Here is a 27,239-nt window from a genome sequence, read left to right on the forward strand (position 1 = left end):
ACAGATCGTTTCCCAGACAGACGAAACCCAAGGAATTGTGGGGATTAAGCTGCCCCCATGTCTCAGAAGGGAAATGGAAGGAAAAGAAAGAAATAAGTGAATGTGAGGGAGGGGGAGAGCGTAGGCTGCCCAGGCAGTGAGGGAGAGCGGGAGAGGAGAACTTCGATAGACATGTCTCACCCAGGCTGACAGCTCCGTCAATAGCCCCGGGATGGCCGCCCTGATTGACAACTAACAGGTGGCTGGCTGAATGGAGTTGTCAGGCCACCTGTCAATCAAACACATCGCTGTGGTTACTGCGGGCCAGCTGCAGACACACAGCTGCCCAAGGTGAGCTCTTGTTCTACAGTCGGAATGTTGGCACACCGGTGGAGCTGCCACCTGCCTGAATCATACTAACATTACCGTAGATAGCCACTACTGTGTGTGTGTTTTGTCTTTGCTGATCTCAATTGTCTCTAGGCTTAAAAATCATTCTGTAACATGTCTGCTCCCCTTCATCTACACTGACTGAAGTGGATTTAACAAGTGACATCAATAAGGGATCATATAGCTTTCACCTGGATTCACCTGGTCAGCAGTCTGGCATGGAACGAGCAGGTGTTCTTAATGTTTTGTATACTCTATACACCTATGGATGGTTATCATCTTTGATTTGTAATGCATTTCAGTGCATTCATGACATCAATGAATCTACGCAGTTTTCCATTTCCTTGGTTCCCCTTAATTGAGCATTGTTGCATTGTTCCACAGAAGAAGGCATGAAGCATTGGAGTTAATGGGAGATAATGATATGTGTGAGAGGCTTTCCCCCTGAGTGGAATAGAGAACAAATGGAAGCATTCTACTCCATTACATCTGCCATGATTACACCCTGAACATCTGGTATAGGATTCTGACTGATAACTGTTCTGAAGAACTCATATCATGAGATATTAACAAAAACACAGACATTTATACTGCATGAAAGAGCTTAGCTTGGGGGAAGTTATGACATTGAGTATAAATGAAGTAAAAAGTACTCAATCTCTCTGTGCTACACATACCACAAAACACTTTATTATAGGCAGTTTGTTTCTTACAGATAAATATATTTCCAAGTCCACACCGGAATGTACATCAAGTTTTTTTTTGTTCTTCATCTCTTCCAACTCCATCTCCAACAACATAACCCTATCCTCCGTCTGTCATCCTCCACATGTGAAACTAAACGACTTATCAGTGATTTCTAAATGTTTTAATGCGGTTTCAATAACAATGTCAAGTCCCACACAGTGATGTCATGGTAATATCTCTTACAGTGGGTGTAGGCCTAGGGGCGTCTCCCAAGCCCATGAAGCTTTGGGGCAGGTAGGAGGAACCAACGGAGCCTTCCCGGGGGGTCACAGGGGCGTTGGTATGGGTCCGTCGGAGGCGTCTGTCTGGGTACAGGCTGCTGTCGAAGGGCCTGCGGTGGACACACAGGACATGGGTTTTCAGGTTACCCTTCTGGGTAGCGCTGTAGGGGCAGTACCTGCACTGGAAAGGCTTCCCACCTGGCAGAGAGGAAAGCATTGCTTTAGACAAATTAACCTCATTCATTGTGTTTACTTCTGCCAACTCTTTACAGGTAATCATAAAATATTGTAGACTAAATCATAATAACACCGGCAGTGGAACTCCATCCCCATGTGTTTCACATATACAGTAATTCAACCTCTGACTAGTACTACATGCTACAGGTGTAGTTTCTTAATTTTACCAGTTTCTCACAGCAGGAAAAGAATCCTGCAGCAACAGGAAATGCTAAATATTGTGTGGATTATAATTAATGGACATTTGTGTAGGGTTTGATACATTTTTAGTTAGGGGAAATCAAGTCTGAAATTCTTAAGTGGAAATAACTTTAGAAGCCTTTTTAAACCTCTACCTCTTTAAACACTACACATTTGCATTTCCTGCAACAACAAGGTGATCAATTTGGGCTGAGGAATGACAGATGTCTGCAGCTGGCTTCACTAAGGCCTGCTAAAGCTTCCTGTCTGTCTCTCCTCTCTCTCTCAGATAGTCATGTGTCTAGAGACAAATGACCATAACACACCAATGTCCTCTATTACTTGCTTCCAGTACTTTCTTATTTAAACAAGCACTTTACACCAATTTCAAGACCAAAGCATTGAATCTCATCTGACACATTTCTGCTGGATTATACTCTGTTTTTACTTTTACACCAACACAATGTCTATTTCAGGCACTGTTACTTCACCACTACATGCTTCCTTTCCTTCTAATAACTCTATGACATCACTTCCCAAAACACACGCTGCCACAACCTTTTAACCTCTCTCTTCCTCCTCCCCCGTCTCCTGTAGGCTATGAAACTGAACGCTCTCTTTCACATCTACATAAAAAGTCATTTTGGGGAAAAATGTAAAAAGCCCACAGAAGGTGTTGGGCAATAAAAGGTAATGCTCCATCTGTTGGTGTATAATAACCTGCTGGTCATAAAGGACACGTTTAGTCAGCAGTACAGGAAATGAGACTGAGTGACACATCTGAATGCCCTCTGAATATCACTGACCTGTCTGTCTGAATATCACTGACATGTCCATCTGAATATCACTGAACTGTCTGTCTGAATATCACTGACCTGCCTGACTAAATATCACTGACCTGTCTGTCTGAATATCATTGACCTGTCTGTCTGAATATCACTGACCTGTCTGTCTGAATATCACTGACCTGCCTGCCTGAATATCACTGACCTGTCTCTCTGAATACCACTGACCTGCCTGACTAAATATCACTGACCTGTCTGTCTGAATATCACTGACCTGTCTGTCTGAATATCACTGACCTGTCTGTCTGAATATCACTGACCTGTCTGTCTGAATATCACTGACCTGCCTGCCTGAATATCACTGACCTGTCTCTCTGAATACCACTGACCTGCCTGACTAAATATCACTGACCTGTCTGTCTGAATATCACTGACCTGTCTGTCTGAATATCACTGACCTGTCTGTCTGAATATCACTGACCTGCCTGACTGAATATCACTGACCTGTCTGTCTGAATATCACTGACCTGTCTAATTGACACTGGGAGCTAAGATATACAGTGGGGAAAAAAAAGTATTTAGTCAGCCACCAATTGTGCAAGTTCTCCCACTTAAAAAGATGAGAGAGGCCTGTGATTTTCATCATAGGTACACGTCAACTATGACAGACAAAATTAGAAAAAAATTCCAGAAAATCACATTGTAGGATTTTTTATGAATTTATTGGCATATGATGGTGGAAAATAAGTATTTGGTCAATAACAAAAGTTTCTCAATACTTTGTTATATACCCTTTGTTGGCAATGACACAGGTCAAACGTTTTCTGTAAGTCTTCATAAGGTTTTCACACACTGTTGCTGGTATTTTGGCCCATTCCTCCATGCAGATCTCCTCTAGAGCAGTGATGTTTTGGGGCTGTCGCTGGGCAACACAGACTTTCAACTCCCTCCAAAGATTTTCTATGGGGTTGAGATCTGGAGACTGGCTAAGCCACTCCAGGACCTTGAAATGCTTCTTACGAAGCCACTCCTTCGTTGCCCGGGCGGTGTGTTTGGGATCATTGTCATGCTGAAAGACCCAGCCACGTTTCATCTTCAATGCCCTTGCTGATGGAAGGAGGGTTTCACTCAAAATCTCACGATACATGGCCCCATTCATTCTTTCCTTTACACGGATCAGTCGTCCTGGTCCCTTTGCAGAAAAACAGCCCCAAAGCATGATGTTTCCAACCCCATGCTTCACAGTAGGTATGGTGTTCTTTGGATGCAACTCAGCATTCTTTGTCCTCCAAACATGACGAGTTGAGTTTTTACCAAAAAGTTATATTTTGGTTTCATCTGACCATATGACATTCTCCCAATCCTCTTCTGGATCATCCTAATGCACTTCAGACGGGCCTGGACATGTACTGGCTTAAGCAGGGGGACACGTCTGGCACTGCAGGATTTGAGTCCCTGGTGGCGTAGTGTGTTACTGATGGTAGGCTTTGTTACTTTGGTCCCAGCTCTCTGCAGGTCATTCACTAGGTCCCCCCGTGTGGTTCTGGGATTTTTGCTCACCGTTCTTGTGATCATTTTGACCCCACGGGGTGAGATCTTGCGTGGAGCCCCAGATCGAGGGAGATTATCAGTGGTCTTGTATGTCTTCCATTTCCTAATAATTGCTCCCACAGTTGATTTCTTCAAACCAAGCTGCTTACCTATTGCAGATTCAGTCTTCCCAGCCTGGTGCAGGTCTACAATTTTGTTTTTGGTGTCCTTTGACAGCTCTTTGGTCTTGGCCATTGTGGAGTTTGGAGTGTGACTGCTTGAGGTTGTGGACAGGTGTCTTTTATACTGATAACAAGTTCAAACAGGTGCCATTAATACAGGTAACGAGTGGAGGACAGAGGAGCCTCTTAAAGAAGAAGTTACAGGTCTGTGAGAGCCAGAAATCTTGCTTGTTTGTAGGTGACCAAATACTTATTTTCCACCATCATTTGCAAATAAATTCATTAAAAATCCTACAATGGGATTTTCTGGATTTTTTTTCTCAATTTGTCTGTCATAGTTGACGTGTACCTATGATGAAAATTACAGGCCTCTCTCATCTTTTTAAGTGGGAGAACTTGCACAATTGGTGGCTGACTAAATACTTTTTTTCCCCACTGTCCATTACTTTACCCATATAAAAGCTTTACCATTGTATTGGAAGAAGAAAACAAAAACATTTAAACCCTGACTTGGCAAGACTGACTTAGCAGTTCAGGGATGTAATAAATAGTTTAAGGAAATCAAATTACTACTAAATGTACTTTTTTCTTAAAACCATTACAAAATGCAAGCATTTTTTTTATGTTCCACATTAAGCAACATCAGCAAATAAGATAATATAAAGCAAGTCTTATCTGTACACGTATAGTGCTTGCCCTATCTCTCCCCTCTTTCTCTCTCCTCTTCCTGTCTCGTACATTCTTTCTTCCTGGTATCTCCCTCCCACTGGAGGAGAGGGGAGGTCCAGGACAGGGCAACCTCCAAATAAGTTCCATTAATCACAGGCCACAGTCTAATGTAACTAATATTTTACAATTAGAGGAGACAGGACTGAGGCCAGAGCCATCCATCTCCCCAGCACATGATCATCCATTCATAGGCTAAACACCAGCCTGAGACCAGACCAGATCACACACACATTTACCAGGAAACAATAAAGGATGGGAGAATGGGAGGGAGAAAAGTGTGTGTGTGTGTGTGTGTGTGTGTGTGTGTGTGTGTGTGTGTGTGTGTGTGTGTTGCAGGCAGAGATAATGACCATGATGACAGTGGCGGGGCTGTGGGGGCCAGAGGAGCTGAATGGTGACGGATGACACAGTGCTGAGCTCTGATGGCACACAGACAGTGAGTGATGACTGCACATCATTCCCAGCACTCCACCCTTCACTATCTCTATGGGGAGACCCAGTCACAAAGGCAGCCTGCTCTGCCTGCCCTCTCTCTGCCCTCAAACGACATCTGCTCACAGACAGCCACACTAGCCTTCTTCTTTCACCTCTCTGTCTCTCCATCTATCTCCATCTATGCTCCCTCTCTCTCTCCTTCTCACTCTGTCTTTCTCTGTCGCTCTCTGTCATCCTTTCAGTAGAGGGTTTACACCCGGCAGACAATGAGATAATGACTCTTTCAAATCAGGTCTTTTCTTTCTTTCAGTCTTAGATAATCCGCTCTGAATCAATCTACTCATATTCACCAGGCCTCATGTGTTGGGAGGCCCAATCTGATGTCTCCCATATGTGGAGGAGGTGGTAGGCTAGAGTTACTATTCTCTCATATAGGATGAAACTCCTTTGTCAAAAACATTCCTTATATACTGCATTATCTACTGACACATTAAATAGCAATGGACAGTGAACTAATGTGTAAATATTTCCTAACATGGCATGATGCCTTGAGCAAAGTAAACATGTAACCACAGCAATATGCGCTGATGTAACTGCAAAATAAGTGGATTATATCGCCATCTAGTGGCCATAGTTTGGCGATGCAGTGACAGGACATAAACCATGAGGGAGGACTCTATAAGAAACTAATGAGGATGCAGACAGATTCATCCAGAGGTCACCATCTGGCCAATTACCACTGTTGGCACACTGTGTCCGACCTGAACTGTCATCGCACACACATCGCAAATCACTCCATGTCCACGGTGCCCTGCAATATGTCACAGAGTGACTAGACCTTGACGTACAGTACGGGGACATAGGGATAGGAGGCAGGTACTAATATTGCAAACAGGGCAGGCAGAAGCAGTTGGTGTGATGAGAACAATGTCTGACTGGCCACCTGCTTGTTTTTTGTAGTTAGAGCAGCCAGGTCACCCGTGATACAAGTCAGTATTCGATGTCCATTCATGTCTGACGATGTCAGGAGATCATGTGGAAACCGGCCACTAGGGGCAACAGTGAGCACTGGTGCCAAAGGTTGTATGTTTGAATCCAGCGATAGAAAAGCTGTTTTTGAAATCATTTCAATAAAGTATGACTGGAATGTATATATAAATGCCTGGAATATTTCAATTTTGGATAATCTCTTATAAAATTGATTAAAGTTATGGATAGTAACCCTAGGTGTAAAATAGTAAATATTGGCTACTTCTCAGAAAGTTTTAAACTGTCAAGAGGAGTAAACCAAGGTTGTCCACTATCGGCATATCTATTTATTATGGCCATCGAAATGTTAGCTATTAAAATCAGATCAAGGGGTTAGAAATCAAGGGCTTAAAAACAAAGGTGTCATTGTACACTGATGATTCATGCTTTCTTCTCTAGGCGGCAGGTAGCTTAGTGGTTAAGAGCATTGTGCCAGTAACCGAAAGGTCGCTGGTTCTAATCCCCGAGCCGACTAGGTGAAAAATCTGTTGATGTGCCCTTGAGCAAGGCACTTAACCCTAATTGCTCCTGTAAGTCGCTCTGGATAAGAGCATCTGCTAAATGACTAAAATGTAAATGTTTTAAATCAACAATTTGGAGCCCTCCACAGCCTCATATAGGATCTAGATACTTTATCTAACCTCCCTGGATTACAACCAAATTATGATAAATGTATTACGTTTTGGATCACTAAAAAATAAAAAATTTACATTACCATGTAGTTTACCAATAAGATGGTCCGACGGTGATGTGGACATACTCGGTATACATATCCCGAAAGAAATAAATGATCTCACTATAATATATATATTTTTTTATTGTTGTAATTTTTACCCCCTTTCTCGTGATTATGATCTCGTCTCATCGCTGCAACTCCCCAATGGGCTCAGGAGAGGCGAAGGTCGAGTCATGCGTCCTCTGAAACATGACCCGCCAAACCACGCTTCGTAACACCTGCTCGCACCAATGTGTCATTCAACTGACGACCGAAGTCAGCCTGCAGGCGCCCGGCCTGCCACAAGGAGTCGCTACCCTCCCCTAACCCGGACGACGCTGGGCCAATTGTGCGCCGCCCTATGGGACTCCCAGTCACGGCCGATAATGACACAGCCTGGGATCGAACCCCAGGCTGTAGTGACGCCGCAACACTGCAATGCAGTGCTTTAGACTGCTGCGCCACTCAGGAGGCCACTACAATACATTTTTCTAGAAAGTTAGCAAAAATAGATACGATTTTGCTACCATGGAAATGAAAATACCTATCTATTTGTGGAAAAATCACCCTGATTAACTCTTCAGTCATATCCCAGTTTACCTATTTGCTTATGGTCTTGCCAACACCTAGCGACCTGTTTTTAAAAATAAATGAGCAAAAGATATTCCATTTGATTTGGAACAGCAAGCCAGACAAACTTAAACAAGCCTGTTTATATAATGAATATGAATTCGGAGGGCAGAAATGATTAAATATTAAAGCGTTGGACCTCTCACTAAAGACTTCAGTCATACAAAAGTTATCCGAACTGGTTCTCTAGCAGATTAGTAAGAATGTCTCACCACATGTTCAAGAATGGCCTTTTTCCCTTTATTCAGATTACAACCTCTCACTTTTGGTTATTTGAAAATTAAATAATCTCCAAAATATCGCTATTTTTAAAACAAGCCATAGAAAGTTGGTTGTAATTTCAGTTTAATCCAACAGAAAAGACAGAACAAATAATACAACAAATATTGTGGTTAAACTCAAATATACTAATTGATTTAAAAATATCAAAACATTTCTAAAGAATGTTTAAAAAAGGTATAATCTTGGTAAATTATATCATAAATAGGACTGGTGGAGTTATGTCACACATGCAGCTAACAAAAACATATGGAAATGTCTGCTCAACCCAAAATTACAATCAACTAATTGCAGCATTACCACAAAATTGGTTAAAGAAAATGATAAATAAAAAAGTATACCAGTTTCATTTAAGGACCAAAAAATTGACAACTGTGCCATATAAATTGCAAAATAGTTGGGAAGAGATTTTCGATGTACCGATTCCATGGCACATGGTTTATGAACTGATACATAAAACAAAGCCGGATTCAAAATATATAAAAATTATTGCAATAGAATGTTATACAGTGCATTCGGAAAGCATTCAGACCCCTTCACTTTTTCCACATTTTGTTACGTTACAGCCTTATTCAAAAATGGATTAAGTTATTTACCCCACACCTCCCCCCATCAATCTACACACAATTCCCCATAACGACAAAGCAAAAACAGGTTTTTAGAAATGTTGGCAAATGTATTAAAAATAAAAATCTAAAATATCACATTTACATAAGTATTCAGACCCTTTACTCAGTACTTTGTTGAAGCACCTTTGGCAGCGATTACAGCCTCAGAGTTTCTCCCATTCTTCTCTGCAGATCCTCTCAAGCTCTGTCAGGTTGGATGGGGAAGCGTTGCTGCAAAGCTATTTTCAGGTCTCTCCAGAGATGTTCGATCGGGTTCAAGTCCAGGCTCTGGCTGGGCCACTCAAGGACATTCAGAGACTTGTCCCGAAACCACTCCTGCATTTTCTTGGCTGTGTGCTTAGGGTTGTGTGCTGTTGGAAGCTGAACCTTCGCCCCAGTCTGAGGTCCTCAGCGCTCTGGAGCAGGTTTTCATCAAGGATCTCTCTGTACTTTGCTCCGTTCATCTTTGCCTCAATCCTGACTAGTCTCCCAGTCCCTGCCGTTGAAAAACATCCCCACAGCATGATGCTGCCACCACCATGCTTCACCGTAGGGAAGGATGCCAGGTTTCCTCCAGACGTGATGCTTGGCATTCAGGCCAAAGAGTTCAATCTTGGTTTCATCAGACCAGAGAATCGTGTTTCTCATGGTCTGAGAGTCTTTAGGTGCCTTTTAGCAAACTCCAAGCGGGCTGTCATGTGCCTTTTACTGAGGAGTGGCTTCTGTCTGGCCACTCTACCATAAAGGCCTGATTGGTGGAGTGCTGCAGAGATGGTTGTCCTTCTGAAAGGTTCTCCCATCTCCACAGAGGAACTCTAGAGCTCTGTCAGAGTGACCATCGGGTTCTTGGTCACCTCCCTGACCAAGGCCCTTCTCCCCCGATTGCTCAGTTTGGCCAGGCGGCCAGCTCTAGGAAGAGTCTTGGTGGTTCCAAACGTCTTCCATTTAAGAATGATGGAGGCCACTGTGTTCTTGAGGACCTTCAATGCTGTAGAAATGTTTTGGTACCCTTCCCCAGATCTGTGCCTCGACACAATCCTGTCCCGGAGCTCTACGGACAATTCCTTCGACCTCATGGCTTGGTTTTTGCTCTGACATGCACTGTCAACTATGGGACCTTATATAGGCAGGGGTGTGTCTTTCCAAATCATGTCCAATCAATTGAATTTACCACAGGTGGACTCCAATCAAGTTGTAGAAACATCTCAATGATGATCAATGGAAACAGGATGTACCTGAGCTCAATTTCGAGTCTCATAGCAAAGGGTCTGAATACTTATGTAAATAAGGTATTTCTGTTTTTTATTTTTAAAACATTTGCATAAATTTCAAAAAACCTGTTTTCGCTTTGTCATTATAGGGTATTGTGTGTAGATTGCTGAGTTTAAAAAAGATATCCATTTTAGAATAAGGCTGTAACGTATCAAAATGTGGAAAAAGTCAAAGGGTCTGAATACTTTCCGAAGGCACTGTATATATGGGAGATACAACCATCCCAGCTCTGCAGATTCATTAGATCATTTGTTCTGGTACTGTCCATATGTAGCTTGTTTTTGGTCACAGGTCCAGGAATGGTTGAAGAAGTGCAACATTTACCTGGAGCTAACTCTGCAGATAGCACTACTGGGTGATTTGAAAAGTCATAGTCAATCGATCAATAATATAATAATAATTTTAGCAAAAATGTTTATCTGGCAAAACAACAGATGAGATGTGCATCCTTCAATGATAATTGAACTACATATTACAGTACAATACAGTATGTTCACATTTTTACATGTACTGACATTTTGAAATATATTGATTGTTTTGTGTTTTTCAGTAGTATCCAAAGGTTGCCTCCCACAGGAGGGAGAGCCAGAATATTATCAGATGCGCAGGAAATTGCCATTGTTGACATGGTAATTGGCAACAATGCAATAAAACTGCAGGAAATTCGGGACAGAGTGCTGGCAGACAATATCACTTTTGGGAATGTGAATACGGTCAGCACAACGACAATTGCCAGAGTCCTAGAGAAACTTAAAATAAGGATGAAGCAGTTATACACTTTACCCGTGAACGTGTGAAAGAACTCCGGTATCAATATGTCCAGGTAAGATGTCTGTTCAATAACCAAACAGGGTACATACACAGCTATGCATAATGTAAAGTACTATAAAACTGTGGATTTACTGTCTTTTAGAGTGTAATAGAGATGGAAGCCTGGCAAACTGCACATACATTCATCTTTGTGGATGAAGCTTTCAAAAACACGCCGCAGGGGAAGAAATGTGATTGGACAGAGAGCAACCGTGGATGTCCCAGGCCAGAGAGGAGCTAACATCACAATGTGTGCAGCACTGTCCAATGATGGTTTGCTGTTACACAAACCACTCATTGGCCCCTACAATACAGAGAGGCTCATTTCTTTTCTGGATGACCTGCATAATCGACTTGTGCCGGCGGAGGAGAGAGGGGCAAGAAACTCCCCTACCTTCGTTGTTGTGTAGGATAATGTGGCGTTCCATCACTCTGCTGCAGTCACAGGTTTGCTGCACATCCCAGGATGTCAGTACTATTCCTGCCTCCATACTCCCCCCTTCCTAAACCCCATAGAGGAGTTTTTCTCTGCATGGAGGTGGAAGGTTTATGACCACCATCCACATGACCAGATGTCCTTACTGGATGCCATGAATGCGGGGTGTGGAGACACTTCTCCTGAAGACTGCCAGGGTTGGATTAGACATTCCATAAGATACTTTCCAAGATGCATCGCCAGAGAAGAAATAAGATGTGATGTTGATGAGAACTAGTGGCCAAATGCAGGAGAGAGGGAGAACTAGAACCGTCACAGTACTCTACAGTATGAGTGATTATACTATACATGGTGTTGATGTTTTTTTTGTAATTATTATTGCAGCCCTGGAATTTCAGGATTTTGTTTTTTGTTTCAACTTTTTATATTTCACAAGTAAATTATTATATGCAAAGATATAGAAAAAATAAAGGCTATTGAAGCAAATTGTTGCATTTCTGAATAATTCTTGTTACATATACTTTAGTACAGTCAATAAAGTGAAAAGGTGTTATTCTTATTCTATAATGAAATACTGATTTATGTGAAAAATCCTTCAAACTTCAAAGAGGAAAGTTAATCATTCATGTAAGGCTCCCTGTTGTTAGTGTTTTTTAGGTCAGTGTGTTATGAGTGACAATGTATGCTTTCTGAGTGAGAATTGTTGCCAGTGTTATGGTCAAACAAGCTTATTTTGAGACATGAATGAAGTGTTTTGGTGGTTTGAGTGAGTTTTGGAGGTGAGAGTAACTGTTAGGCCAAGATGCATGTTGGTAATGCAGACTGTGTAAAGAGTTTTGAAAAAGTGGCTTCAGTATTGAGCGATGCTTGTTAGCAATTGAAAAAAACTGTAAGTCGGTTTGAAAATCTATGGCAAGACTTGAAAATGGCTGTCTAGCAATGATCAACAACCAACTTGACAGAGCTTGAAGAATTGTAAAAATAATAATGGGCAAATGTTGTACAATCCAGGTGTGCAAAGCTCTTAGAGACTTACCCAGAAAGAGTCACAGTATTTACTCAGGGGTGTGTAAATACTTATGTAAATTTGATATTTCTGTATTTCATTTTCAGGGCAGGGCACCCCAGGATGTCAACCTATCATTAAGGTCCATCAATCCGTTTTTTCAAATGAATTTAGCAATACAAAGAATAATCCAGCCACATCAGCATTGTGAGCAAAGAACTGTCAAGGACCAAGAAACATCCTTCCTTCCAATGGCAGTGATGGTCTTAGATTCAGGTGTATTCAAATAGCCACCCTTTGCCTTGATGACAGCTTTGCACACTCTTGGTATTCTCTCAACCAGCTTCACCTGGAATTATTTTCCGACAGTCTTGAAGGAGTTTCCACATAGGCTTAGCACTTGTTGGCTGCTTTTCCTTCACTCTGCCGTCCGACTCATCCCAAACCATCTCAATTGGGTTGAGGTCGGGGGATTGTGGAGGCCAGGTCATCTGATGCAGCACTCCATCACTCTCCTTCTTGGTAAAATAGCCCTTACACAGCCTGGAGGTGTGTTGGATCATTGTCCTGTTGAAAAACAAATGATAGTCCCACTAAGCCCAAACCAGATGGGATGGCGTATCGCTGCAGAATGCTGTGGTAGCCATGCTGGTTAAGTGTGCCTTGAATTCTAAATAAATCACAGACAGTGTCACCAGCAAAGCACCCCTACACCATAACACCTCCTCCTCCATGCTTTACAGTGGAAAATACACATGCGTTCACCCACACCGCGTCTCACAAAGACACGGCTGCTGGAACAAAACATCTCCAATTTGGACTCCAAACCAATGGACAAATTTCCACCGGTCTAATGTCAATTGTCGTGTTTCTTGGCCCAAGCAGGTCTCTTCTTCTTATTGGTGTCCTTTAGTAGTGGTTTCTTTGCAGCAATCCAACCATGAAGGCCTGATTCACACAGTCCCCTCTGAACACTTGATGTTGAGATGTGTCTGTGACTTGAACTCTGTGAAGCATTTATTTGGGCTGGAATTTATGAGGCTGGTAACTCTAATGAACTTATCCTCTGCAGCAGAGGTAACTCTGGGTCTTCCATGCCTGTGGTGGTCCTCATGAGAGCCAGTTTCATCATAGCGCTTGATGGTTTTTGTGACTGCACTTGAATAAACGTTCAAAGTTCTTGAAATGTTCCGTATTGACTGACCTTCATGTCTTAAAGTAATGATGGACTGTCGTTTCTCTTTGCTTATTTGAGCTATTCTTGCCATAATATGTACTTGGTCTGTTACTAAATAGCGCTATCTTCTGTATACCCCCCTACCTTGTCACAACACAACTGATTGGCTCAAACACATTAAGAAGGAAAGAAATTCCACCAATTAACTTTTAAGAAGTCACACCTGTTAATTGAAATGCATTCCAGGTGACTACCTCATGAAGCTGGTTGAGAGAATGCCAAGAGTGTGCAAAGCTGTAATCAAGGTAAAGGGTGTCTAGTTAATAATAATAATAATAATAATAATAATAATAATAATTACAAAAAAACACATATAAAAATAAATAAACAACAAAAATAAAAAATCAACAACAATATATACAGTGGGGAGAACAAGTATTTGATACACTGCCGATTATGCAGGTTTTCCTACTTATAAAGCATGTAGAGGTCTGTATTTTTTTATCATAGGTACACTTCAACTGTGAGAGACGGAATCTAAAACAAAAATCCTGAATATCACATTGTATGATTTTTAAGTAATTCATTTGCATTTTATTGCATGACATAAGTATTTGATACATCAGAAAAGCAGAACTTAATATTTGGTACAGAAACCTTTGTTTGCAATTACAGAGATCATACGTTTCCTGTAGGTCTTGACCAGGTTTGCACACACTGCAGCAGGGATTTTGGCCCACTCCTCCATACAGACCTTCTCCAGATCTTTCAGGTTTCGGGGCTGTCGCTGGGCAATACAGACTTTCAGCTCCCTCCAAAGATTTTCTATTGGGTTCAAGTCTGGAGACTGGCTAGGCCACTCCAGGACCTTGAGATGCTTCTTACGGAGCCACTCCTTAGTTGCCCTGGCTGTGTGTTTCGGGTCGTTGTCATGCTGGAAGACCCAGCCACGACCCATCTTCAATGCTCTTACTGAGGGAAGGAGGTTGTTGACCAAGATCTCGCGATACATGGCCCCATCCATCCTCCCCTCAATACGGTGCAGTCGTCCTGTCCCCTTTGCAGAAAAGCATCCCCAAAGAATGATGTTTCCACCTCCATGCTTCACGGTTGGGATGGTGTTCTTGGGGTTGTACTCATCCTTCTTCTTCCTCCAAACTTGGCAAGTGGAGTTTAGACCAAAAAGCTCTATTTTTGTCTCATCAGACCACATGACCTTCTCCCATTCCTCCTCTGGATCATCCAGATGGTCATTGGCAAACTTCAGACGGGCCTGGACATGCGCTGGCTTGAGCAGGGGGACCTTGTGTGCGCTGCAGGATTTTAATCCGTGACGGCGTAGTGTGTTACTAATGGTTTTCTTTGAGACTGTGGTCCCAGCTCTCTTCAGGTCATTGACCAGGTCCTGCCATGTAGTTCTGGGCTGATCCCTCACCTTCCTCATGATCATTGATGCCCCACGAGGTGAGATCTTGCATGGAGCCCCAGACCAAGGGTGATTGACCGTCATCTTGAACTTCTTCAATTTTCTAATAATTGCGCCAACAGTTGTTGCCTTCTCACCAAGCTGCTTGCCTATTGTCCTGTAGCCCATCCCAGCCTTGTGCAGGTCTACAATTTTATCCCTGATGTCCTTACACAGCTCTCTGGTCTTGGCCATTGTGGAGAGGTTGGAGTCTGTTTGATTGATTGTGTTGACAGGTGTCTTTTATACAGGTAACAAGTTCAAACAGGTGCAGTTAATACAGGTAATGAGTGGAGAACAGGAGGGCTTCTTAAAGAAAAACTAACAGGTCTGTGAGAGCCGGAATGCTTACTGGTTGGTAGGTGATCAAATACTTATGTCATGCAATAAAATGCAAATTAATTACTTAAAAATCATACAATGAGATTTTCTGGATTTTTGTTTTAGATTTCGTCTCTCACAGTTGAAGTGTACCTATGATAAAAATTACAGACCACTACATGCTTTGTAAGTAGGAAAACCTGCAAAATCGGCAGTGTATCAAATACTTGTTCTCCCCACTGTAGCTAGTCGAAGTTAGCTAGTCAATCAAGCAACTCTAGCCCAGACGTTAGAGTTGCTTTGCAGCTTCCGGTTTAATTTCCAAAATAAAAGTCAAGAGCTTGTTTTAGAACTGCATTCAATAACGACATTATACTAGTAGATGGTGTAGTATAGGCTTGGGCCTTCAGCAAATGACTTGTGTGAGAATTATAAAGACACAGAAGAGCCTTGTCTAGAATAACCGCTTGAGCTGCAAAATAGAAAGTAAATATGATTTAGGCCTATTCCACTATCTAAATATGCAATGCTGTTGTGTGTTATTTAATAGCCATATAATTGCATAATGTATTTTTTATAGCCACGTGGTGCTACTGTGGTGATCATGTCACCTAATGAATCACACTTTTTCCAGTACTTGGGAGCACGGACTGTAGGCCTTATATTACGCATTTTGACTGTTGTATTAGTGAATTCCACTCTGTATGTAGGCTTGTTATAGCAGTTTGCGTTGCACAACCCCATCATGCAGAGGCTACAGTGGCTTGCGAAAGTATTCACCCCCCTTGGCATTTTTCCTATTTTGTTGCCTTACAACCTGGAATTAAAATGGATTTTTTGGGGGTTTGTATCATTTGATTTACACAACATGCCTACCACTTTGAAGATGCAAAATATTTGTTATTGTGAATCAAACAAGAAAACTTGAGCGTGCATAACTATTCAACCCCCCAAAGTCAATACTTTGTAGAGCCATCTTTTGCAGCAATTACAGCTGCAAGTCTCTTGGGGTATGTCTCTATAAGCTTGGCACATCTAGCCACTGGGATTTTTGCCCATTCTTCAAGGCAAAACTGCTCCAGCTCCTTCAAGTTGGATGGGTTCCGCTGGTGTACAGCAATCTTTAAATCATACCACAGATTCTCAATTGGATTGAGGTCTGGGATTTGACTAGGCCATTCCAAGACATTTAAGTGTTTCCCCTTAAACCACAAGTGTTGCTGTAGCAGTATGCTTAGGGTCATTGTCCTGCTGGAAGGTGAACCTACGTCCCAGTCTCAAATCTCTGGAAGACTGATACAGGTTTTCCTCAAGAATTTCCCTGTATTTAGCGCCATCCATCATTCCTTCAATTCTGACCAGTTTCCCAGTCCCTGCCGATGATGCTTCACTGTGGGGATGGTGTTCTCAGGGTGATGAGAGGTGTTGGGTTTGCGTCAGACATAGCGTTTTCCTTGATGGCCAAAAAGCTCAATTTTAGTCTCATCTGACCAGTGTACCTTCTTCCATATGTTTGGGGAGTCTCCCACATGGCTTTTGGCAAACACCAAGTGTGTTTACTTATTTATTTCTTTAAGCAATGGCTTTTTTCTGGCCACTCTTCCATAAAGCCCAGCTCTGTGGAGTGTACGGCTTAATGTGGTCCTATGGACAGATACTCCAATCTCTGCTGTGGAGCTTTGCAGCTCCTTCAGGGTTATCTTTGATCTCTTTGTTGCCTCTCTGATTAATGCCCTCCTTGCCTGGTCCGTGAGTTTTGGTGGGCGGCCCTCTCTTGGCAGGTTTGTTGTGGTGCCATATTCTTTCAATTTTTTAATAATGGATTTAATGGTGCTCCGTGGGATGTTCAAAGTTTCTGATATTTTTTTATAAACCCAACCCTGATCTGTACTTCTCCACAACTTTGTCCCTGACCTGTTTGGAGAGCTCCTTCGTCTTCATGGTGCCGCTTGCTTGGTGGTTCCCTTTGCTTAATGGTGTTGCAGACTCTGGGGCCTTTCAGAACAGGTGTATATATACTGAGATCATGTGACAGATCATGTGACACTTAGATTGCACACAGGTGAACATTATTAATTATGTGACTTCTGAAGGTAATTGGTTGCACCAGATCTTATTTAGGGGCTTCATAGCAAAGGGGGTGAATACATATGCACCTTTCCGTAATTTATTTTTTAACAAGTTATTGTTTTCATTTCACTTCACCAATTTTGACTATTTTGTGTATGTCCATTACATGGAATCCAAATAAAAATCCATTCAAATTACAGGTTGTAACGCAACAAAATAGGAAAAACGCCAAGGGGGATGAATACTTTTGCAAGGCGCTGTATATCCATATCAATAAATGTGACAAAACTAAATATTGATTAAGTCTTGGCTATAACCTGTCCTGAGCAAAATAGCCAAGGGGTCCCAAATGGTCAAGGCTATCTATAGCCTATTCATTGACAGATCTGTTTTCCCTATCAGCCACTGCACATGCTTCTTCAACTATTTTGTACCAAAAATATTTAGAGGCTATATTTAGAGGCCTGTGAGCTAAGGAATAAAAACAAATATAAAACACAAATAGAGTTCTAAAATAATTCTGCTAGACACCAGTACCCAAAATGATAGCCTGAATTGCAATGTCTACAAATTGAAGGCCTATTTTTTTTGGATAGGCCTAAATTAAACATTGAATTAATAAAGTGATAGTCTAAAGAACTTTGGAAACTTTAGATAATTTTAAATACACACATGGATTTCAATAAAAAAATGGATAAGACTGTTCTATTCTCTTTGATTTAGTTCCTATTGCAACTCAGACAAATAACTGAATGGATGACATACTGACTGACTGAACTGAATGAAGGATGAATTAAATGCTTAAATATGTTGGAATGACGAGTTGCACGCATCATGCATGTTTTGTACTTTATTTGGCTAGTACTGTAGGCAAAATGACTCTATGGCTGCATGCCTCCAGAAGGGCATCTTCTGAGGCTGAGGGGTGCTTTTCCAAAGGCGCATGGTGCTGTGGTGCTGCATGAAGATCACAAGCTCTTCAACTGGGCGGCAGTGTCGCGATGGAGGGAATAGCCTATACGGAGACTATCTAAGACCACTGCAACAGAGTTATTGTAAAGTGTGGGAATAAGCTTATGCCAGACCTACATTTAACCTCTCTCTTGTTCATTTCGAAGTCCATATGTTCATGACCCGATTCATATAAATCATGTATAATTATTTTAAATTCATATTAACCCCTCCTACAGAATACAGTTGAAATCGGAAGTTTACATACACTTAGGTTGGAGTCATTAAAACTCGTTTTTCAACCACTCCACCAATTTCTTATTAACAAACTATAGTTTTGGCAAGTCGGTTAGGACATCTACTTTGTGCATGACACAAGTCATTTTTCCAACAATTGTTTACAGACAGATTATTTCACTTATAATTCACTGTATCACAATTCCAGTGGGTCAGAAGTTTACATACACTAAGTTGACTGTGCCTTTAAACAGCTTGGAAAATTCCAGAAAATGATGTCATGGCATTAGAAGCTTCTGATAGGCTAATTGACATCATTTGAGTCAATTGGTGGTGTACCTATGGATGTATTTCAAGGCCTACCTTCAAACGCAGTGCCTCTTTGCTTGACATCATGGGTAAATCAAAATAAATCAGCCAAGACCTCAGAAATAAAATTGTAGACCTCCACAAGTCTGGTTCATCCTTGGGAGCAATTTCCAAACGCCTGAAGGTACCACGTTCATCTGTACAAACAATAGTACGCAAGTATAAACACCATGGGACCACACAGCCATTATACCGCTCAGGAAGGGTTCTGTCTCCTAGAGATGAACATACTTTGGTGCGAAAGTGCAAATCAACTACGGTTTGCAACTGCACATGGGGACAAAGATCGTACTTTTTGGAGAAATGTCCTCTGGTCTGATGAAACAAAAATAGAACTGTTTGGCCATAATGACCATTGTTATGTTTGGAGGAAAAAGGGGGTTGTTGCAAGCCGAAGATCACCATCCCAACCGTGAAGCACGGGGATGGCAGCATCATGCTGTGGGGGTGCTTTGCTGCAGGAGGGACTGGTGCACTTCACAAAATAGATGGCATCATGAGGAAGGAAAATTATGTGGATATATTGAAGCAACATCTCAAGACATCAGTCAGGAAGTTAAAGCTTGGTCGCAAATGGGTCTTCCAAATGGACAATTACCCCAAGCATACTTCCAAATTAGTGGAAACTATGGCTTAAGGACAACAAAGTCAAGGTATTGGAGTGGCCATCACAAAGCCCTGACCTCAATCCTATAGAACATTTGTGGGCAGAACTGAAAAAGTGTGTACGAGCAAGGAGGCCTACAAACCTGACTCAGTTACACCAGCTCTGTCAGGAGGAATGGGCCAAAATTCACCCAACTTATTGTGGGAAGCTTGTGGAAGGCTACCCGAAACGTTTTACCTAAGTTAAACAATTTAAAGGAAATGCTACCAAATATGAATTGAGTGTATGTAAACTTCTGACCCACAGGGAATGTGATGAATGAAATAAAAGCTGGAATAAATCATTCTCTCTACTATTATTCTGACATTTCACATTCCTAAAATAAAGTGGTGATCCTAACTGACCTAAGATAGAGAATTTTTACTAGGATTACATTTCAGGAATTGTGAAAAACTGAGTTTAAATGTATTTGGCTAAGGTGTATGTAAACTTCAGACTTCAACTGAATGCTTTGGCAAGATTTCGAGTGATTAAACATACATCAAAATATTTGCTAAAAAAATAATAAAATATGTTGGCAAAGACTCCAGTGGTCATACATTTCATAGATTCACCAAACATCTGTTATTATTCTATGTTTCATTATTCCTGGTAGATACCACTGATTATGACTGCAGACAGAGCCCAGAGAATAGGATGGTGCAATATTGAATTAGTCATATTTTGATAAGGTGCATGCATGGGGATGTCCATGTCACCCAGAGATGTGCCCATGCTGTAGAGATACACCTAGCGGACTGAAACTTCACTGTTGTAGGCATAATACAGCTAGTGCTATCTAGACCTGCGCTGGCATACAAATCCATTACATTAGCTACCTAAATGTGACGTAAACTCAACTGAGGAGTAATAGAGAATGGAGACTTTTAACTTGAAAACGTGCAGGATACCTCTTTCCAGTTTCCCTGACTTCCATTTTTTTTATACTGTGTTATGCTTGTTTGCGTAGCACTCCTCACAGGCCGTTTGGTGTACCTTTTTTTAAACTGCCAAAACTCTGAAAGGTATTATTGTACTTCAGAATTGCAACATAAGATTTGTTTAACCCTAAAATGTTAGTCCGTAATCGTAGCATGGTGTTTGTATGTTCACAGATGAAATTTCACCTTTACATTTCATGTTTCACGCATTACTTTTCTTACGATCCTAAGGATATGTACATTCAATCTTTTGGCAGGTATCTAGCTCCATACATCTCTCCCTGTCAAACATATTCCGCGTGATACCATAACGTGCCGGGTATGGACGCATTCAATTCTACAGCGCGGATGGCTTGAGCGAGGATTTTCGTTTGCAGGATAGGTTGACCGCAGTTTCGACATGGTGGGATCTTTTTGTGTCGGTATAATTAATTGTGCGAGAAATGGCGGTGGAAATGCCTTTATGCGCAAATATTGATATAATAACCATCATATCGAAAGTAAACTTGGTGTCACACGATGATATGTTGTGTGGTCCTCCCACTACGATGCTCCTTACCAATAAATATCGAGGATCTTATTCTGGTGACATGATGATCGATGCTTGGCTGCCGTTTGACAAATACAAATAATTTAATAATAATAATAATATCCATAATAATCTCATAATGTAGGTAGCCTAACTGCACTGTATCTGCGAGCTGTTGGTTAGAGCTCATGTGCCAAGACCAGAGTGGGCACATTTGCTATATAATGCAACAGTTTTTGTGACAAAATCAAATAGAGTTGAACATGCAATGGAAACCCATTTAACTTGTATTTTTTATTCGGTACATTGCAATTTAACAGCAAACGTTATTTTTATGTGCACTGCGTCATCACGCACAGCCAGTTATCCAACAATAAGTCATTTTGATGGAAACACATCTCTGGTAGGAAAATGCGCATATTGTTTTATGCAGATTTTTAGAATATTCATATGAAAATCTGTTGCCAATTAGATGGAAACCTAGCTCCTGTCACATTTGTTCTACATTGTATATGTGGTATAGCTTTTTAAAAAGACCATAGAGTTCTCTTTGAGATGCTCAGCTATATAGAATGAATAAATACTGATAATGAATGAGGTTGTAGAAATGTGGTCATAATTCGTGTTAAAGGGGAAATCCTACAGATTCCCATATTTCAATGATAAACTAATTTAGATCAGAGAGGTGTGTTGTAACTGTTGCCAAATAATGACATCAACATATTTTGCTAAGAATATGAGAGTAGCCTGAATCCCATTGCGAGTCTCGAACACAGGCCACCAGCACCAATGACAAATGCCCTAACCACTGTCCCAATACGGGATATCTCTAGGACATGTGCTTATTGGGCCCTGTCCTGTCCAGAAGAAACCCTACCCCCTCCTCCCTAGGCACTTGTGTAGATCTGAAACAACTTGATAGGTGTAAGGCTGTAAGCAATAGGATGAATGCACATTGAAGTAAATCTCAGCTCTGTTAAAACTTGTATTGATCATAGTGATTCAGGAGTATCATTAAAACAGGTTAACATGCCCCACCAACATTAGACAACTATACGGAAAGCCCTTAAATTGCTGAAATAAGTAAATCAAATAAATGATGAGAATAGTCAGATGAACCAATATATGACACGGACATGGTGGCGTAGCAGGAAGATCGGCATACCGTGAACCAAGAGGTTGTAAGTTTTAATCCCAGGTGAAGACTGTTGAATAATAATTACTATATAAATGAACATGCACAATGCAATCATGTATGTCAAAGTGTGTCAAATATGTAAGTTGAAAACACTGTATGTTAAAAGCACTGTATGTGTGAGTATCCCTAACCTTGAAACAGACAAAGTGCTACGAATGGATCAGTGGTTCACCAATCAGGGTCTTGATTGGCTCGGCAACAGTAACAAACCATGATGTGTAATGAAACCATTTTTTTGGTGGGGATAACGTTTCTTTGGTTTCATCAGGCGACTTCACGACAACTGATACACATAAATGTTCTTGCAACGTTCCCATGAAACGTGTCTAGAACATTAATATCTTGTGTTCTGAGAACATGGCAACCATGTTCTGTGTATGTTTGGTGGGACGGTGATGGAATATTATCCTAACCCACAGAAAACTGGACACATTAATGTTCTTGCAACGTCCCATGAAACGTATCTAGAACATTAGTATTGTATATTCTGAGAACATGGTAACCACAATCTGGGTATGTTCTGTTTGACATTAAGGGAATGTTCTCCTAACTCTAACGCCAAAACATGCTAACATAGATAGAATGTTCCCCTAACTAACAGAATACTGGAAACGCAAACATTAGAGTAACATTACAAAAACGTTCTCTCTCCCTAGAATTGTTAGCTGGGATACCGTACACTTTTGAAAGTAGTAAGTCACACAAGAACAGAACAGATGTTGTGCCCAAACAGAGTTGACAGGCACTTTAATGTCTTTCATAAGAGCATATTGTGTTTCATATTGTGTTTCTGCATCAGATGGATCAGGATGAAGGAGTTTCGAGTTGCACTCATAAACATGCATATAATATCAAAGGATCCCAGCTGTCTGAAAGACCTCTCTAGAGAGCCAGGTGATTAAATCTTGCTCTCTGCAGGCGTATCACACAAGATTTAAGCCACTCCATCAAATGGGTCCCATTGCCTGGGTGATTTGTTACTGATCAGACGGTGAAATTGTATCTTCCTCTAAGTGGGGATGTAATCAGTGCCACACACCTGTGACTCCAATACCCTTGTTTTAGTTCTTCTGAGAATCACAATCAAAAGTGTTCAAACTAACTACAGTGCAACCGTTTTCTCTGACACATTGTCTGCTGAGGTAAGCCTATCTACCAAATGAAAGAGTGTACTAAAGATCCAAACATATTGGATAGTGTAGGAAAGGCATATGACGTTATAAGGAGGCAGGATCACTACTTGACCACTAGATGGCATTGAACGCTCATGTAATATGAAGGCACTACAGGGAAAGAGTAAGATTTGGAGACAGAGGTACAGATGACATCGTTCATGGGGTAGAGAGAGAGGAACTCACCTGAAGTCTCTGCTCTCTCAATGGGCCCTCCACCTCCACCATTCAAGCTGGCTGCATGGCCATTGAGGAGCATGTGGTTCTGGCCACTGGAGGACCGGAGGACTGAGAGGAGGTTCCTATGGAGGTGGTGGTGGTGGTGGTGGTGGTGAGGAGTCGGCACTGGCTTCAGCAGCTCCAGAGGAGAGAGGAGAGGCTGGATGACCGACCTGCCCCACTGGCCCTGCTTCTTCTGGGGACACTGAGGGGCCTCACTGGGCCCCTGGAGACTACCAACCATCATCTCTGTCATTTTCTCACTAAGCCCTGCTTCGCTGTGGCTACTCTTCATTATCCTCCGCTTGTTGAATTCCTCTTCTTCCTCATCTTTGTAAAACACATAGCTCTCGAGTGCACAATCTCCATTGTGAGCTGAGGAGTCATAGTTGTGTTGGTCCTCCTGTTCTGTGGGCATCTCCAGGTCACCAGTGCTAGATCCAATCTCAGACAGTTCAGCCGTGTGTTGCCCAGTGGGTGCCTGCAGCCTGTTGCTATTGGAGGAGAGGGAGCCATTACACACACTGCTGTGCTGTTGGAATAACCCAGTCAATCCCCCTTGAGATCTGTCCATGTGGGCTGAGCCAGCTTGAGGCGACAGCACCCAATCTGGCCTGAGAGACAGATCCAGAGGCTCATACTGGGACTTCCTGGTCCTGGGGGTGACTGCAGAGCCACCAGTACCTGCCTCCACCTCACTGCCCCGGTCACTCCCCCTGACTCCAACATGGTCCTCCCCCTCAGAGCTCCCCTGTCCTCCCCCCTGAGTGCTGACCCTACCTCCCCCTGCCCTTCTCTTTCTGTCCCCTCTCAGCACACTGGACGTCAGGCCGTTGATGAAGGTCTGTATGGATTGATGAAGACCCTGTGGGTTCACACTGTTGTCCTCCATAGCTGGAGGTCCTCCATAGGCCTGGTGCAGGTTGGAAGGGTTAGGCAGGTTGGGTGCTAGCCTGTCCATGTGCAGAGTTGCTGGGTTTCTTCTGTTCTCATCAGGGCCCTCCAGCCCACTGTAGAGGCCAGAAGTAGTGCTCCGGTCCTTGGGGCTGGGGGGCTGTGGGGACGAGGGGTCTATGTTGTCCCTGGTGTCGTGGTTCCACTGGGTGTGGAGGGGGTAGCCCTCCAGACGGTAACTGAGAGAGGCTGACTTTGTGCTGATGTAGTCACTGGGAGGACAACTGTAGGGCTTCTTCTCACCTGTTAGAGCCACAAGACAGAACAGTAGCACAGCCTGAATCAGACAGTCTCGATTACCAGTCTTTCACATTCATGTTTCTCTGGATAGTTGTAAGTATGTGCTATATTTCAGAGACAATTGTCTGACTTGTACGACTAAATCATTGGCATACTGAGAACCAACCTAAAGAACCTGAGCGATTGGATCACCTCTGTGAACTTGGGAAATGTGTGTGTAAATATGGCCGCCATTTCTAAACATAAATAATGTGTGCAGCGCCACACAATGCTGAGTTGAATGATTTAAGTCGTGCTCTGCAGTAAATCAGGCTTGTAATCAGCTTTCAGCCCAAGCAATACATCATCGCACAGTATGGAGAGCAGAGCACCGTACGCAATGAATACACTCAAAGATGTTAGCAGCAAATAAGATTATTTCTAATGACATACTGTAGTAGCTATCTTCTAAATGAGAAGAAAGAGGCGCACGTGTTGCAGACAGAGGGCCCCATTCTATCGAAAGCAACTAACTGGGTTTCCAAGTCAAAAATAACATTATTTCTCTGCAATGAGAGAATTTCAGTTGAGTTCATTTTTGTTTATTTCTGTAAACTTTGTTTGGTTGAGTTCATGAATCAAACTGCCGATTTTTGCAGTGAGGAAAATGATATTATTGGCTTATCCCCATAAACTTGGTAAGCAACTTGGATTGACTTCTCACCTGTACGATGACCATATTGTACAAAGTACATGTCCATGAAGCTTGTGTTAAAGTCATTTGGAGTTGGATGTGTACCTGTCCTAATATGGACACTGTATACATGAACACATCCCTCCAGGTGTCATGTTAGGTTGAGCTGTGTAATAACAGCCTTGCCTATAGGGTTACATAAACTGCCACATATTTGAGTTAGTGCTTGTCTGAGAGATCCTTGGTTGTGTCCCAAATGGCACCATATCCCCTATATAGTGCACTACTTTTGGCCAGGGCTCTGGTCAAAAGTAGTGCTGTATATAGAGCATAGTGTGCCATTTGAGACACACCCCTTGCCTTCCACTGTCTTTAAGCAGCCCAGCTGTTTCGGTGCCATTCCAATTACTGTAAAAGTCATCCGCCGCCATTAAGCCACAAATATTGGCAGTTTATTGTCCAACACTCTCCTGGCATTTGAAGGTCAGGTCATACATTATGCTGTGTCTTTTAGGGATGTGGCGTCTGGGATGGTGAGATAAAGCCCAGCGCCGTTAATTTAATTCTATGCATATTGATGCCTTATTGTTCTTCTTTAACAGACTAATATCTGACTTACAACAGTGATTCCTTCCCCTCGGCTGAACTATACATTTTATAACAACTCCAGATCAGACCTGAACCTGAGGTAATTCTCCCTGAGGTCAATCTCTAATGATCTAGAGTTGTTTGTTATGCTGTCTCCAACTTTAATACCAACGCCATCCGTCATTTAATGATGAATTCTTTTATTTTTAAAGTGCCTTTCTTTAAACATTAGAATTTTTAACAACATAATATACCTAGAGGAGAGAGGAATATAAATTAATTGAATGGAGCAGATCATAAAGCACCACACTAATAATGAGTTAGAAAGCACTGCTAGTCATATAAATGACCTTGAACTACACACAGTCAACTACACACAGTGTGTGTGTGTGTGTGTGTTCAGACAGGACAGTGAGCGGGAAGGAGCCTCATCAGAAACACCACACCCATTGTCTCCCCACTGGGCACAGACGTCAGGTCAACGTCTAGTTTTGATTTACATTAGATTGAGTTGTCAACTAATGTGAATAACAAAAAATTTCACCATGTTATTGGATTTAGGTAAAAAAATTCCCTTACGTTGATTACTTTTAGCAAATCCAATCAGTTTTCCACGTTGATACAATGTCCTCACATTGAATATTTTGGTTGAAATAAAGTGGAAACAACGTTGATTCAACCAGTTTTTGCCCAGTGGGTCCAGTAACAAAAAAAAAAACTCCTACAGCTTAACAGCAGTCTTTCAGACAGATAGACACACTAGCTAGGTTTCTATCCAATTGGCGACAGATTTTCATGCAAATATTTAAAAATCTGCATAAAGAAAATATGCGCAGTTTCCCACCAGTAGTGTATTTCCACCAAACTGGCTTGTTGCGGATACAAATCTAAAAATGACATTACCATGAAATTACCGGCAGGCCTAAAATGCAGAAAACAGACATATGTGACCTCATCTTTGGCCACTGTCTCTTTCATAAACACATTTGCTCGCTAATACCCCCCAGAGCAGCAAAACCAAACAAAGACTCAACACCCTTTTCTCTTGTCCTTGGACGGGTGCCATCTTTGTAATTGCGTGGTTCATGCTAACTTAATCAGTTTTATATTTACTTACACTGCTGAGGCCCACATTATGTGTGAGAGTAATTTTAGCGCTTCGATTGATCAACCAAACTCCAATTACTGTATCATTACAGGGCCCTGCCTCTCTCACCTTACACAGAGAATCATACAATGAAGTGGTGCATATAAGTTATCCAGCCTGTGATTAGAGATGCAAAATAAGA

General features: G+C 41.9%; 1 protein-coding gene across 1 annotated transcript in view; it reads right to left on the reverse strand.

The window, feature by feature from the left end:
• Window positions 1-1,037: 1,037 nt before the first annotated feature.
• LOC121577168 (zinc finger protein 536-like) overlaps window positions 1,038-27,239 on the reverse strand; it is a gene marked incomplete at its 5' end in the record, with an annotated part of 31,061 nt that continues 4,859 nt past the window's right edge. The window contains 2 exons of the mRNA XM_041890941.2: window positions 1,038-1,535; window positions 23,463-24,692. Coding sequence (XP_041746875.1) covers window positions 1,261-1,535; window positions 23,463-24,692 — 1,505 coding nt within the window. The remainder of the gene's footprint in view (window positions 1,536-23,462; window positions 24,693-27,239) is intronic.

This window comes from Coregonus clupeaformis, chromosome 11 (assembly GCF_020615455.1).
Source record: "Coregonus clupeaformis isolate EN_2021a chromosome 11, ASM2061545v1, whole genome shotgun sequence".
Lineage (NCBI taxonomy): Eukaryota > Metazoa > Chordata > Actinopteri > Salmoniformes > Salmonidae > Coregonus > Coregonus clupeaformis.